Raw genomic sequence first — 15577 nt, 5'->3', positions numbered from 1 at the left:
TTTGGCTCCCAGGTAACTGCAGGGAGGCAAAATGGGGCATGGGGGTGTATGCGGTGCGCCCCCCCTCCCGCAGTCCGTTTTTGCTCCCAGGGGGCTGCAGGGAGGCCTAGCTTGATCTATTATCTATTATCTAGCTAGATCTATTCGCTGCCTCCCAGCCTCCCCAAGTGATTGGCAGGGTCTTATTTTGTTGCCCTGCACAGGAGAACGGAGCTGGAAAGCAGGTTAATGGGGTGGGGAGGGAATGGGGATTTTGCAGTATCCTTCCCCCAGGAGTGGGGATTTTGCAGTATCCTTCTCCAAGAGTGGGGTGGGAATGGGGATTTTGCAGTGTCCTTCCCCCCAGAAGTGGGGAGGGAATGGGGATTTTGCAGTATCCGTCCCCCCAGAAGTGGGGAGGGAATGGGGATTTTGCAGTATCCTTCCCCCCCAGAAGTGGGGAGGGAATGGGGATTTTGCAGTATCCTTCCCCCCAGAAGTGGGGAGGGAATGGGGATTTTGCAGTATCCTTCCCCTGCCACGCCCACCAAGCCACGCCCGCAGAACCGGTAGTTAAAAAAATTTGAATCTCACCACTGGTCTCATGCAATTTGAATAAAAAGAGTAACCTCCTGACAGTGGTGGGATCCTACCGGTTTAACAACGTTCGCTGAGTTTGCAGAAAATCGAACTCCCGCGTTGCTGAGAGCAAGGAAACCAGCTGAGGAGCGGCATTCCACTCTGCCACCCCCATCAGCTGGGCTTCGGAAGCAGAAATATAGGTAAGTATAACGTAGGGGCGAGCCGGCGAGGCCACTTCAACGAAAGAGAGAACCAGTACGTTCACGGCTGCAAATCGGAGCAAACGGTTCTCCCGAACCGGTCCGAACCGGTAGAATCCCACTACTGCCTCCTGACCACCTTTGGAAAAAGGGCGGTGCTTGCACAAATTTCTCCAGGCTTAATTTTCTGCAGGATGGAGCCTCCCCCTTTCCCCCAAAATAATGCCATTCTTACAGAGCAGGAATTAAAAGAAAAGAAAGATTAAAAAACCCAGGAACATTTTTTTAAAAAAATCCCAACCTGAATATATTTGGGACTGCGTGCGAACTGTATACGGTGTATCTGGATGTATGTCTGGTCTGTAGGACAAATTCAAGCCCTTTATACTTCACTATCTCTGCCCAAATTCACAACTGTACAGGAAAAGATAATTTAATTTAAAAAGAAAAAAATCAACGGAACTAATAAACGGCGGGCGAATTGGTCTCAGTCTGTCTTGCGCTGCAGAGGATTTTGAAACGGCTTGTCCTCTCTAATTTTTTTGTTCCTTTGTTTGCACCATCGTCTCACATTTTTGTGCACAAGTCACTTGCTTTGATTTATTAGTCATTATTATTTAATTAGAATAAGTTATAGTTATAATGGTGTTTGTTAATTATGGTAATGGATTCTCCAATGAATTAAAAGCTAATTTAATTAATCTGTGGAATGGCTTGCCTCGGAGCATTTTAAGAAGAGACTGGAGAGCCATTTGTCCAGAATTGTATAGGATCTCTTACTTAAGCAGGGGGTTGGACTAGTAAACCTTCATGGTCCCTTTCCTTTCCTTTCCTTTCCTTTCCTTTCCTTTCCTTTCCTTTCCTTTCCTTTCCTTTCCTTTCCTTTCCTTTCCTTTCCTTTCTTTTCCCTTCCTCTTCATTCCCTCCCCTTCCCTTCCCTTCCCTTCCCTTCCCTTCCCTTCCCTTCCCTTCCCTTCCCTTCCCTTCCCTTCCCTTTCTTTCCTCTCCTCTCCTCTCCTTTCCTTTATCCTTTCCTTTCCTTTTTCCTCTCCTCCTCTCTTCCCCTTTTTCCTCCTTTCCTTCCCTTTTCCTCCTTTCCTTTCCTTCCCTTTTCCTCCTTTCTTTTCCTTCCCTTCCCTTCCCTCCCCTTCCCTTCCCTTCCCTTCCCTTTCTTTCCTCTCCTCTCCTCTCCTTTCCTTTATCCTTTCCTTTCCTTTTTCCTCTCCTCCTCTCTTCCCCTTTTTCCTCCTTTCCTTCCCTTTTCCTCTTTTCCTTTCCTTCCCTTTTCCTCCTTTCTTTTCCTTCCCTTCCCTTCCCTCCCCTTCCCTTCCCTTTCTTTCCTCTCCTCTCCTCTCCTTTCCTTTATCCTTTCCTTTCCTTTTTCCTCTCCTCCTCTCTTCCCCTTTTTCCTCCTTTCCTTCCCTTTTCCTCCTTTCCTTTCCTTCCCTTTTCCTCCTTCCCTTCCCTTCCCTTCCCTTCCTTTCCTTTCCTTCCCTTCCCTTCCCTTTCTTTTCCCTTCCTCTTCATTCCCTTCCCTTCCCTCCCTTCCCCTCCCTTCTCTCCCTTCCCCTTCCCCTTCCCCTTTCCTTTCTTTTCCTTTCTCATTTATCTCCTTCTCTTTCTCTTCCCTCCCCTCTCCTTTCCTTTCCTCTTCCTTCCTTCCTTCCTTCCTTCCTTCCTTCCTTCCTTCCTTCCTTCCTTCCTTCCCTTCTTCTGCCTCCCTCCCTCCCTGCATCTTTCCTGCTCCAAGCCTCAAACCCAAGTTTTTTCCTACCGTGTCTTCATTGCAAGCAGCGGCTATAACGACGTCGCCCGACATGAGCTGCAAATGCCCTGAACACCACAAGGGGGCAGCAAAGAGATCCTGAAAACATCTAGCGATCCTTTGAATTCTACAGTCCTGAAAGAAAACAACAAAAGGGAACTTGGTTGGTTACTAATGCAGGGAGCTGGAAAAAAACACAAAAAGGGACAGGACACTTTTCATTTACTGTATTTTATTTATTTAAATGTATTAGCCTTCAACTCCAGCAGACTCCGCAGCCTACAAAACTAGAAAAAAAAAAAGGAGCTAAAAGCATTGTCAGACCATTTGCAGCATGACTACTATTAGGAGACAACTCAGGAGCAAAACACAGCGCACAGAGATTTAAGACATTGAACAGTGGTTTATATACAAGACATATACAGAAATATTCGTGGTTGGCAAATACCTGACAAGCAATCCATCGTCTTCTTAACTCTACACGGAGAACTCAGCAATGAATACCGGACACAAGGAGAGAGAATACGCCCTCTCCTGGCTGAAATTTATAAACACCTCTTAAAGGGGTAAAAGGCTTGTGTGGACCCCGTCAGAGTCTTAGAAGAGGCTACACCAATGCTGATTCATTCTTATTGCATCAGCCTTACATTTCATCAGGTTTACAGTTGCACTAGCCTTACGTTGGCTGGCCAGCTTTAAATCATCATTACCCTGACAAGCATCAAATCCGACAGCCTGGACGAATGTGATTTCCCCTGTCATGCGAAGCCCCTCTTTACCGAAGCTTGTTAAATAAACTGAAACTGATTGGATTCACATAGGGTACAAAAGTGTAAACTCCGGTTTACAAACCCCGAAGTTCCATTCACGGGACACGCAAAGCCTGAATCAAATGCCGTGGCCCATCTCATTTTATGAACCCATAGGTCGAGTCTAATCGTGGCTTTCCCAACAATGCAAATGTTTTAATCAAAGAGAAAATTCATTGTGTTGTTTTTTTTTTTCTGTGAAAACTACCTCTGTCCATTTAGTAACATCTTTGCTCTTTAATTTATTAATTTATTTGTTTTTAAATTTGATTTATATGCCGCCCTTCTCCGGAGACTCAGGGCGGCTTACAGTGCGTTAAGCAATAGCCTTCATCCTTTTGTATATTTTTACAAAGTCAGCTTATTGCCCCCGCAAACTGGGTCCTCAATTTACCTACCTTAGAAAGGATGGAAGGCTGAGTCAACCTTGAGCCTGGCGAGATTCGAACCTGCAGTAACTGCAGGCAGCTGGTCTTAATAACAGGGTGCTTTAGACCACTGTACTACCAAGGCTTTTGCAAGTTTGGTTAGTGTCCTGTTTCCTTTTTTTCCCCTAGGTATTGCAAAAATTACTGCAGGGCTACATTATTATTCATTATTTGATTGATTAAATTTATTTGCCGTTCATCTCGTTTCAAATTCACTCTGGGCTGCTAACAGCATTAAAAGCGTTTAAAATCATTTTTTTAAAAAAAAACAACAACAACAACCAAAGGGAGACGTTTGAATTGTACAAGCCAAAAGAGTGAAAATGCTTATTTTTGCGTCATTATTTTTCCAAGCAGAAATCAAACGGGGGCTTTAGAAACAGTTGGCTGGCTTTGACAACAAGGATTTAAAAATAAACGTCACGAGGAAACCAAGCAGAGCTCGAGAGTCGGAAAACCTGTGAAACGGGTTCAATTCGTGCCAGCTGGTCACTGCAAAGCAAACGGCAACAGCTATGGGGTTGACGTACCCGAAAATCTGGCGTGATTTTACAATGCTTTTGATGATTGTGTGCCATTAAAAGCACCCGACGGGCAGGACAAGAAACAACGGATGGAAACTAATGAAGGAGAGAAGCAACCTGGAACTGAGGAGAAACCTCCTAACAGTGAGGACAATTAGCCAGTGGAACAGCTTGCCACCAGAAGTTGTGGGTGCTTCAACACTGGAGGCTTTTAAGAAGAAACTGGACTGAAATGGTATAGGGCAGTGTTGGCGAACTTTTTCGGCACCGAGTGCCGAAACGGGAATGCGCCCACACTCGACAGGGGAGCACTGGAAACCGGAAGAACATACGTGCGCCAGGAAGCTGAGTTTCTGGTTTCTGGTGTGTGCATTTGCACTGGTCATTGTGGTCTTCCAGTTTCTGGCACGTATGTGCGTGCGAAGATCAGCTGGCCAGCGTGCATGCGTGGACCGTAAACCAGAAGCGGAGTGCGCATGCATGTCAGAGACCTGCTCTTCCGGTTTCCAGTGCTCCCGCGCATGTGAAGAGCAGCTGGCCAGAACCCGGAAGAGCAACGGGCGATGGCTGGCGTGCCCAGAGAGATGACTCTGCGTGCCACTTCCATCATACATGCCATAGGTTCACCATCATGGGTATAGGGTCTGTTGTTTTAAGTATGGGGTCGCTTAAGTATGGGGTTGGCAAGAACGGGTCTGCAACCTTAAACACTCAAAGAGCCATTCGGACCCGTTTCCCACAGAAAAGAAAACATCGGGAGCCACAAAAACCCTTCCCGTGCCTGACTATTTCTTCAGCGGCCACAAAACTAGCCTATGTAGTCGAATTAAACATTCTGTTTTCTTCTGAAACTTTTCTTTTCTTGGATTTATCTTGGGGGTTGAAAAGCTCAATAAATCGTGTGCTGGTGGGTGTCGCACATTGGCGGTTGTGACGCATATTTTGAGTGACAGGGAGCCGCAGCAGAGGGGTGAAAGAGCCACATGCGGCTCCAGAGCCGCAGGTTGCTGACCTCTGGACTAGAAGATCTCCAAGTCCCTTCCAATCCTGTTATGTCCTATGTTCTATGCTGGTCTAGGAATCGTGGTCTGCTTGGAATCATAGCTTCCATAAATCTTTCTAACCATCTTCCTTTATTTTCAAAGGAAGCCAAGTTATGGGACAAATGCGACAACCAAGATTGTCTCAACAAATCTCCCAACAGGATCCAAGAATAGATATGAAGCTCAAAGCTTCTCTTTCCGGCTTTCTTTCTCCTAACTAACATCTCTGCAGCAACTAAACTTCCCTTGTGTGGAACTGCCCAGATTCCACACAAGGGGAAATCTTCAAACCAGGATGAGAAGGCGTCGCTTGGCTGCCATCTAGTGGTTTGAACTGGATTTATTTATTTTATTTATTTATTTACAAATGTTTATATGCCACCCTTCTCCCAAAGGACTCAGGGCGACGAACACAAGTTAAAAACATACAATAATGAAGGAAAATCCTAATTAGAAAACCAATTAAAACAGGGACAAATAAATAATAAAACCCAAGAATCAGAATCAGCCCGTTTGTTGAAACAGCCAAGTCTTTAGGCCTTGACGGAAGGATTCCCTGCCTATTTGATTTTTTTTTTTAAAAAAAAAGACACTCATGAATTTGGTTCCAGCTTTCAGTTGACATTGAAAATGAGAAAGGTCCTAAGTCACTTTTTCCAGTAAGTTTGAAGGGTTACTAAATGAACTGTTGTAAGTTGAGGACTACCCTGTATTCTCATTTCCCAATATGCTACAAAAAAGGGTGTTACGGTGGGACACAATGAAGGAACCCCCTTTCTCAGTTATGGCTCTTAGCTGCTCCCCCAAACCTTACTGACTGGCTTCACCAAGCGCACTAAGCCTGAAACAGACCCTGTCTATGGTCTCTGTCCACTGAAGGTGCCCTGACTGGGCAACTCTTATTATGGTACCGGCCTGAGCCTCTAACCTGGGACATTCCCACCCGCTGCTTCATCCTGGGATTTTCTGGCTGGGCTAGCCCGCTTTCTGTAGGGACCGGTAGTGGCAGGTTGGAGGGCCCGGTGGGAAGGTGCGCTGTCCTGGCCACGTCTATGACAACTCACCAAGAGCAACTTGCTAAGGTCAACTCACCATGGCCAACTCACATGGCCAACTCACCATGGCCAACTCGCCATGGCCAATTCACATGGCCAACTCGCCATGGCCAACTCACCATGGCCAAATCACCATGGCCAACTCCCTATGGCCAACTCCTCATGGCCAATTCACATGGCCAACTCCCCATGGCCAACTCCCCATGGCCAACTCACCATGGCCAAATCACATGGCCAACTCACCATGGCCAATTCACCATGGCCAAATCATATAGCCAACTCACCATGGCCAACTCACCATGGCCAATTCACATGGCCAACTCACCATGGCCAACTCACCATGGCCAAATCATATACCAACTCACCATGGCCAACTCACCATGGCCAAATCACATGGCCAACTCACCATGGCCAAATCACATGGCCAACTCACCATGGCCAAATCACATGGCCAACTCCCCATGGCCAACTCCCCATGGCCAATTCACCATTGCCAACTCACCATAGCCAACTCGCCATGGCCAACTCACACGGCCAACTTGCCATGACCAACTCACATGGCCAACTCGCTGTGGCCAACTTGTCATGACCAACTCGCCACATGACAAGAGTTACACTAATATCGAAGAACTATAGAATAACTTTATTGTCACTTTGAATTGCAACTCATTGGCATACATTAAAATGAAATTTTCTTGCATAGAATCTCAGAGGGTCTCCACCTTCAATATACACTACCTAACCATGACAGAATAAATAAATGCAAAAGTATGCATACCCACATATATTATACAACGGAAACAACACAGTCTCTCCAGTTCAGATGTACACATGTACCTGGTGAGAAAAACGAATCTTGCCAGCTTGCCAGATGGATGGCCTAGGGAACAAAACTAATAGAGTAGAATCACGAAAGGAAGGGTGCCAAAGGAGAGACCAAACAAAATACGAATGAGAATGAGAATGAGAATGAGAATGAGAATGAGAATAATAATAATAATAATAATAATAATAATAATAATAATAATAATAATAATAATTGGATTTGAGTACAGCAAAAACCCACTGGGAACATCAGGTTGAGAGAATGAGAAACTCAAGATCTTGTGGGACTTTAGGATTCAGACTGACAGGCACTTGGTCCACAACACACCTGACATAACAATAGTTGAAAAGAAAAAAGTCTGGTTCATTGACATTGCAATACCTGGTGATGCACGAATTGAAGATAAGTAGCAAGAAAAAATCACAAAGTACCGGGACTTGCAAATCGAAGTTGAGCGACTGTGGAAAAAGAAATCGTGTGTTGTCCCGATTGTAATTGGAGCCCTTGGAGGAATACCCAAAGGACTACCTCGCTATTTAGAAATTCTAAATTTGCCGGACTTGAACATTTTGAATCTACAAAAAACCACCTTACTCAGAACAGCTTACATCCTCCGACGATACCTTAACAGTTCCTAGGTCCTTGGTTAGGACTCGAGCTGCTGAGCTATTAACCAGCCTCAAAGGCTGTGAATCTCACTAAAGATTAACCAATAATAATAATAATAATACCTCGCTATTTAGAAATTCTAAATTTGCCGGACTTGAACATTTTGACTCTACAAAAAACGACCTTACTCGGAACAGCTTACATCCTCCGACGATACCTTAACAGTTCCTAGGTCCTTGGTTAGGACTCGAGCTGCTGAGCTATTAACCAGCCTCAAAGGCTGTGAATCTCACTAAAGATTAACCAATAATAATAATAATAATAATAATAATAATAATAATAATAATAATAATAATAATAATAATAATAATAATAATAATATACCTTAATATTACCGATTAACGATACCTTAACAGTTCCTAGGTCCTTGGTTAGGACTCGAGCTGCTGAGCTATTAACCAGCCTCAAAGGCTGTGAATCTCACTAAAGATTAACCAATAATAATAATAATAATAATAATAATAATAATAATAATAATAATAATAATAATAATAATAATATACCTTAATATTACCGATTAACGATACCTTAACAGTTCCTAGGTCCTTGGTTAGGACTCGAGCTGCTGAGCTATTAACCAGCCTCAAAGGCTGTGAATCTCACTAAAGATTAACCAATAATAATAATAATAATAATAATAATAATAATAATAATAATAATAATAATAATAATAATAATAATAATAATAATAATATACCTTAATATTACCGATTAACGATACCTTAACAGTTCCTAGGTCCTTGGTTAGGACTCGAGCTGCTGAGCTATTAACCAGCCTCAAAGGCTGTGAATCTCACTAAAGATTAACTAATAATAATAATAATAATAATAATAATAATAATAATAATAATAATAATTTTTTAATTATTTTCAAACAATTGAATGGTGGAATTGTCCCGCACGCAGCCAGCTGTGCGCCGTGGCGAATTGGCCACGCTGAGTTGCGCGCCGTGGCGAATTGATCCATTCCGCCGGCGGCCGGCTGGAGCTCAGCTGCCCGAGAGGGGCCGAGCAGCAGCGGCGAGACCGCCCTTCCTCCGCCTCTGCCCGCCCTCTCCGCGGCCAGCGGGAAGCGGCTTGGGCCGGGTCTTTGGGGCCGGTTCCTCCGTGCGCCGTGCGCCCAGGGCGCACGGTGGAGAGGCGGTGGGGCGCGTTCTTGCAGCCGCCGCTGGTGGCGAGCGAGGGAGGGAGGGAGGCATGGCCGGGCCGGGCGACGCGGATCCTCCACCGGACCTCTACCGGGACACCTGGGTGCGCTACCTGGGTGAGTATTCCGCGAAGGGGCGCCGCTTTCTCCGCGGCCGCCGGTCCAGAGAGGCTGGCCCGGTGCCCGCCGCGCTGCGCCCCGGGAGAGAAATAAAACGAGGCACCCGGAGAGCCAGCAGATCCTGCAATCCGAGTGGATCCCGGGCAAGGAATGGGAGGGGGGGGAGTGTATTGGGGATCCTTCCAGAGCAAAAGGGAATTTGGGGGAGGGGGGGTTGTGATCCCCCAAAGTGAAAGGGGATCGGTGTTGCTTTCGCTTTTGTAGGCGGAAGATTCGCCGACCTTCCCAAGATGCGGCCAGGAATCCGTAACGGTAACAAGAGTTGGAAATGACCTTGGAGGTCATTTAGTCCAACCCCCTGGCTCACAGAGTTCGGTGGTTCGAATCTCTGTGCTAGAGATTCGAACCGCCGAACCGCCCACCTTTTTGATGGACAAATCTTTTATCTTTGCACCACCTCTCTTTTTTTTTTTTCTAAGCCCCATTAGAATCAAATCTGCTGTGCAGGTAGTCCTCGCCTTACAACAGCTCAGTTACTGACCATTTGAAGTAACGACGGTGCGGGGAAAAAAGCGACTTAGGACCGCCGTTCACACTTAACGTCCGTTGCAGCCTGTCGTTCACACTTAACATCCGTTGCAGCCTGTCGTTCACACTTAACATCCATTGCAGCCTGTCGTTCACACTTAACGTCCGTTGCAGCCTGTCGTTCACACTTAACGTCCGTTGCAGCATCGCCGGGCTCCCGCAACCTGAATTTGGATGCTTGACCACGGAGTTATATCGATGACGGTTTAGGAGGCCCCGGTTATGATATGCTTGGCCGCTGACTCGTATTTATGACGGTTTATTTATTGTTCGATTTATTGGTTCGATTTATATGCCGCCCTTTTCCGGAGACTCAGGGTGGCTTACAATGTGTTAAGCAATAGCCTTCATACTTTTTGTATATACCTGCTTAGTAGGGCTTTCGGCCCCCCCTAAGCGGTGTTCTTTTTTATACAAAGTCATCTTATTGCCCCCACAATCCGGGTCCTCATTTTACCTACCTCGGAAGGATGGAAGGCTGAGTCAACCTTGAGCCTGGTGAGATTCGAACTCGCAGTAATTGCAGGCAGCTGGTGTTACTTAACAGCGCTTTAGTCTGCTGCGCCACCAAGGTTGCAAGATCCCCCCCCCCCGGGAATCATGTGATTTTCCCCTTTCGTGACAAGCAGAATCAATGGGGAGGCCAGATTCACTTAACAACCGGGATACTAACTTAACAAACTGTGGCCCAAAAGGGGCCAAAATTCCCTTAAAATAAATATTTCCCTTGGCAATAAAAAAAATGTTATGGTCGCAAGTCGAGGATTAACTGGAGGGTGTTTGGGGTACAATTTAAGAAGGCCCAGAAAGTGTGAGAATTGGATTTTTGGCATGAAAGAAGACAGCCGGAGGTGGAAGTGTGGCTCAAGGTGACTTTTTGGATCCCGAGAAGGGCTTTGCTTGAGGCAGGAGGAGGAAAAAGCTGCGTTTTGAAGGGCACAGCAGAGTGCAGAGTTGACAACATTTCTTTGTGCAACAACATAGCGAAATTTAATCTGGATCAGGATGCCCCTTTAGGGTAGGAGCAGCTGTCCAATCCAGATTGGATTTCTCCTTCAATTCCATTGAAATTGAAATTGCCAATTGCCGAATTGGGATAGAACAAATTCAATTGGAGAGTGGAGCAGGCCTGTCTGCCCACCTAATCTATTAGAACTGATTCTTTTTTAAATTTTATGGTTTGATTCAGAGGTGAAATGCTCCCGGTTCGGATTGGACCGCCCGATCCGGTAGCGATGGAGGCAGCTGGTTCGGAGAACCGGTAGCAAAAATCTCTGCCCCTCCCCCCCATTGCCCAGCTGAGCCGCGCAATCATCAGGCTGGGCTATCAACATAATAATTTTAAATTGGGGTATTTTAAATTTGTGGGGTTTTAAATTGAGCCAAATCTATTTAATTATTTTAAATTTTTAATCGATGTTTTGTCTTGTGTTTTTAAATAGGCTGTACATTGCCCTGAGTCCTTCGGGAGAAGGGCGGTATAGAAATAAAATTATTATTATTATTATTATTATTATTATTATTATTATTATTATTATTATTATTATTATTATTATTATTTTAAAAGCGTTTTTTCTACAACCTCTTTGGCCAAAAAAATGCTTCTAAAAGTAAAAAATAAAAGCCTCTGATGATCGCGCGGCTCAGCTGGGATCATCAGAGGCTTTTAAAAAAAAAAGAAAGCCTCTGCCGATTAGGCAAGTCAGAGGCTTTAAAAGCATTTTTTTTACAACCTCTTCAGCCGAAAGGGACCTTGGAAGTCATCTAGCCCAACCCCCTTTCTCATGCAGGCAAGCTGCACTAGGGATTCGAACCGCCGAACTGCCGACCTTTCTGATCGACCAGCTCAGTGTCTTAGCCACTGAGGTACGGCGTAGCAGGAAGAAAATCCGGGTCACGATGGCTGAGGACGGCCTACCTCGCAGGGGGAGGCTGCGAAGCAGATTAAAATGCGGACGAGGGGAAAAACAGAGCTGAGTGGGCTTTGCTGTTTATTGCAGGCTACGCCAACGAGGTGGGAGAATCCTTCAGGGCCTTGGTGCCCGTCTCCGTGGTCTGGGCCAGTTACGGCGTGGCAACGGCCTACGTGACAGCAGATGCGGTTGACAAGGGTAAAAAAGCCGCAGCAGCTGTAAGTATGACGGCCGGAGGAGTCACATCCTGGCTTCGGTGCATCTTTTCTAGTTCAGGAAAATCGTGTGTGTGTGTTTTTTTTTTAACCTCGGCGAGTTTTTAATAGCCGTGGACTACAACTCCCAGAATTCCCCAGCCGGCGCATGAGAGACCACCGCGTAAGGAGGCTGCGGTGATTGGTTCAATGAGGAGAAATAAGGACTGAGTCTCTAAATCCGTGATGGCGAACCTATGGCACGCGTGCCACAGGTGGCATGCGTAGCCGAATCAGTGGGCACCCCAGCTCAGCTCCAGCGCGCATGCCAGCTGATTTTCGGGCCGTCTGGGCCCACCAGAAGTAGGGAAACAGGCTGTTTCCTGCCTCCGGAGGGCCTGGAGTGGGTGGGGAAGGCCCGTTTTTCTTTCTCACCTGGATCCAGATCCTCTCTATGCATCTGGGGAGGGCAAAAACAACCTTCCCCATCCCTCCGGAGATCCTCCGGAGGCCCCAAATGGCCCGCATAGAATTATGGGTGTGGGCACACACGTGCGCGAACCTCCCCCGCCCCCCCCCCCTTTCTGGCACGCGATGGCAAAAAGGTTAGCCATCACTGCTCTAAATCTTTCTTCTGACCAGGCAAAACCTCAGGAGGAAGGGAGGGCCACGCAGGCGGCCGTGGCCGTGGTGGACACCTTCATCTGGCAAGCCTTGGCCTCCGTGGCCATTCCCGGATTCACCATCAACCGCATCTGCGCAGGGTCCCTCTACCTCCTGGGCAGCTTGACCCGCTGGCCACTCCCTGTCAGGAAATGGACGACGACGGCTGTTGGGCTTACGGCCATTCCCTTCATCATCAAGCCTATCGACAGGTATGAGCTGTCGGCCAGCCCTTTGGTTAAGGGGAGCAGAGTGGTTCTGACCCAGCTCCTCAGACACGACAAACCCTCTGTAGTTGAAGCAATGGCTCCTTGATTAGGAGCGCCGGCAGCCCCGGCAAAAAGTTTCTCTCTCACCGCAGGCTAACAAGTCTGTCCGGCAGGGAGATGAATAATTGTCTGTCACATTTATTCATCTCCGCCCCCTGCCTTTTATCCCCAGAGCTAGGGTGGGGATAGTAGCAGCGTTGGCTCTTCCGTCCCGAGGACCGGCCCATTGATTTCCACTGCTCTCCTCTCCTCTGCCTTCTGTGCATTTGAGCGTCAGGCACTGGACCCAGCTGTTCCTCCTCCTCCTCATCAGCCACCTCCAGACCTGGGGGCTGTTGACGCTCCATCTGAGGGCTGACGGATGGCCCAGGCTCCTCCTCCGCCTCTCTCTCTCTCTGCCAGCTCCATTCCCCTCTTCCCCCTCGGAGCTCCCAGGTTGCCTTGATTCTGACTCTGACTCCCACGTCTCCTCTGATTCGGGTCCTGGAGGGGCTGGCGGCCGACAGGCCACAAGAGCCGAGCGTCATAAATATGAGCCAGCAGCCAAGCATCTTTAATTTTGATCGCGGGGATGTCACGACAGTCTTAAGTGTGAAAAGTGTCCTAAGTCACTTTTTCCCTTGCCGTTGTAACTTTGGTCACTAAACCGACTGTTGTAAGTGGAGAACTATCCGTACGGCAGCGATTCTCAAGTTCCCGAGCTTGCGATATACGGGACTGCAGCCCCCTCTCTCTCAGAGGTATGGACTTCAGCTCCCCAGAATCCACCAGTCCCCAGTCGCGCTGGGGAATTCTGGGAGTTGAAGTCCATGCCTCTTAAAGATGCTGAGGTCTAGAAGCCAAATTGCGTTTTCCAGATTCTGGAATTCATAATATGGTGTGGGATATTTTTATATGTATGTACTGTATGTATGTATGTATGTATGTATGTATGTATGGTTAGTTAATATATATTTATATACAGTTTGCCTTTCTGGAAGTATGAATTCCTTTTAAGAAAAACCTTGTTTTTAATTCCTTCTCTCCCTCTCTCTCTTTCCCTTCCTCCCTCTCTCTGTCCCTCTCCCTCCCTTTCTCTTCCTCCCCCTCTCTCCTTCTCTCTACCTTCCTCTCTCTCCTTCTCTCTCTCTCTCCTTCCCTCCCTCCCCCTGTCCCTCTCCCTCCCTCTCTCTCCTCTCCCTTCCTCCCTCCCTCTCCTTCTCTCTCCCTCTCCCTCTCCTTCCCTCCTTCCCTCTCCCTCTCCTTCCCTCCCTCTCTCTCCTTCTCTCTCTCCTTCCCTCCCTCCCCGTCCCTCCCCCTCTCCTCTCTCTTCCTCCCTCCCTCTCCTTCTCTCTCCCTCTCCTTCCCTCCTTCCCTCTCCCCCTCTCCTTCCCTCCCTCTCCCCTTCTCTCTCCTTCCCTCCCTCTCTCTCCTCTCCCTTCCTCCCTCCCTCTCCTTCTCTCTTCCTCCCTCCGTCTCTCCCTCTCCCTCTCTCCTTCCTTCTCCCTCCCTCTCTCCTTCCCTCCCTCTCTATCCTTTTCTCTCTTCCTCCCTCCCTCTCTCTCTCTTTGGCTGTCATACAGGTCCGTGGATTTCTTAATGGATTCCAGCCTTCGCAAACTTTACAAAAGCGATGAGAAGCCGCCTTCGTTTTGAGACGGCCGGTCCGGTGTTTTATAGATCTACCTGCACTACCTCTTCCCTCTAGGATCCACACAGAAATGGGTTCAGTGGTGGATCAGGGGAACAGATCCGTTCGGTTGGGTTTTGGGGAAGGGAGCGAATCAAGCATGGGATGAGATTTTCCTTCAAAGTCGTTCGGGTGCTGGGGAGCAAAAACGAAGAGCTGGATGTTGATTTCAGCTCCATCTTCAGATCTTTTTTCAAAAAAAACCGGGTCTTATTTAATTAAAAAAAAGATAATAAGGTACAATTCTGAGAACAAGCTTGGATTTTAGAGCAGCGGCTCCTACGTGCTTATCAATTATCAATATTTTTGTTTTTAAGTTTTTTTTTTTAATAATGTAAGCCACACCCAAATTTACCTGGAGTTGGGTGTCCTTTAAATTCTAGTAAATAAGTTTCTAGTAGCAAGGATGAGCAAGAAAGCAGCACACTGTTTTCTCCTATGCTGTGAAGTTCACCGAGGAATTGCACTAATTAGCTAATGATTTAATTGCCCTGAAATTTGCAACGAATGGAGTTGTATTCAGGTCCACGGATTTCTCACTCACGTCACTGTTAAAAATGAACGTCTTAAAAATAAAGGGAAAACAAATTGACCTTGGCTGTTCCTTGCATTCCATCGTAGCACCGTAGCGCAGAATTACAGATATCCGTCACGTACAAGTAATCCTCGATTTACAATCAAAATTTCCATTACCAAGTGAGACCGTTGGGAGTTTTGCCCCCATTTTACGGCATATTTTTTTGTCAAGAATCACTCCCGCCGTTAAGTGAGTAACCCGGTTGTGTTAAGTGAAACTGGCTTCCTCGTCAATTTTGCTGGTCTGAAGGTTGCAAAGGAGGGGGGGGTCACGTGTCACCCCCTCCCTGGGGACACCTCAACTGTCATAAACGCGAACCGTTTGCCAAGCGTCTGAATTTGGATCACGTGACCCCCCCGGGGATGCTGCAAAGGTCGTAAGTGTGAACAACGGTCACAAGTCACTTCTTTTAGTGCCGTTGCAACTTTGAACGGTCTCTGAACGAATTGTTGTAAACCGAGGACTGCCTGTATAATAGAGAATAGGAAAGACTCCCTTCTACCCCCCACTCCTGAGTTAAAATGTCTTTTCCATATGTCCCTTTAGCCACACCAAAA

The 15577-nt window shown here is 46.9% G+C and overlaps 1 protein-coding gene across 1 annotated transcript; it reads left to right on the top strand.

Moving 5' to 3' along the window:
- The first annotated feature begins 8926 nt into the window (after positions 1–8926).
- Positions 8927–15018, top strand: LOC139326301 (mitochondrial fission process protein 1-like). The gene is made up of 4 exons (XM_070956463.1): positions 8927–9144; positions 11736–11866; positions 12485–12717; positions 14337–15018. Exons 1-4 carry the CDS (start codon positions 9078–9080, stop codon positions 14407–14409), a joined length of 504 nt encoding a protein of 167 aa, XP_070812564.1. The 5' UTR covers positions 8927–9077; the 3' UTR covers positions 14410–15018.
- Positions 15019–15577: the final 559 nt, after the last annotated feature.

The sequence above is a fragment of the Pituophis catenifer genome, unplaced genomic scaffold, assembly GCF_029215685.1.
Source record: "Pituophis catenifer annectens isolate HBS135680 unplaced genomic scaffold, rPitCat1.0.hap2 SCAF_38, whole genome shotgun sequence".
Taxonomy (NCBI): domain Eukaryota; kingdom Metazoa; phylum Chordata; class Lepidosauria; order Squamata; family Colubridae; genus Pituophis; species Pituophis catenifer.
The sequence above is the reverse complement of the archived record's forward strand: the minus strand, read 5'-3'. Positions and strand labels throughout refer to the sequence as shown.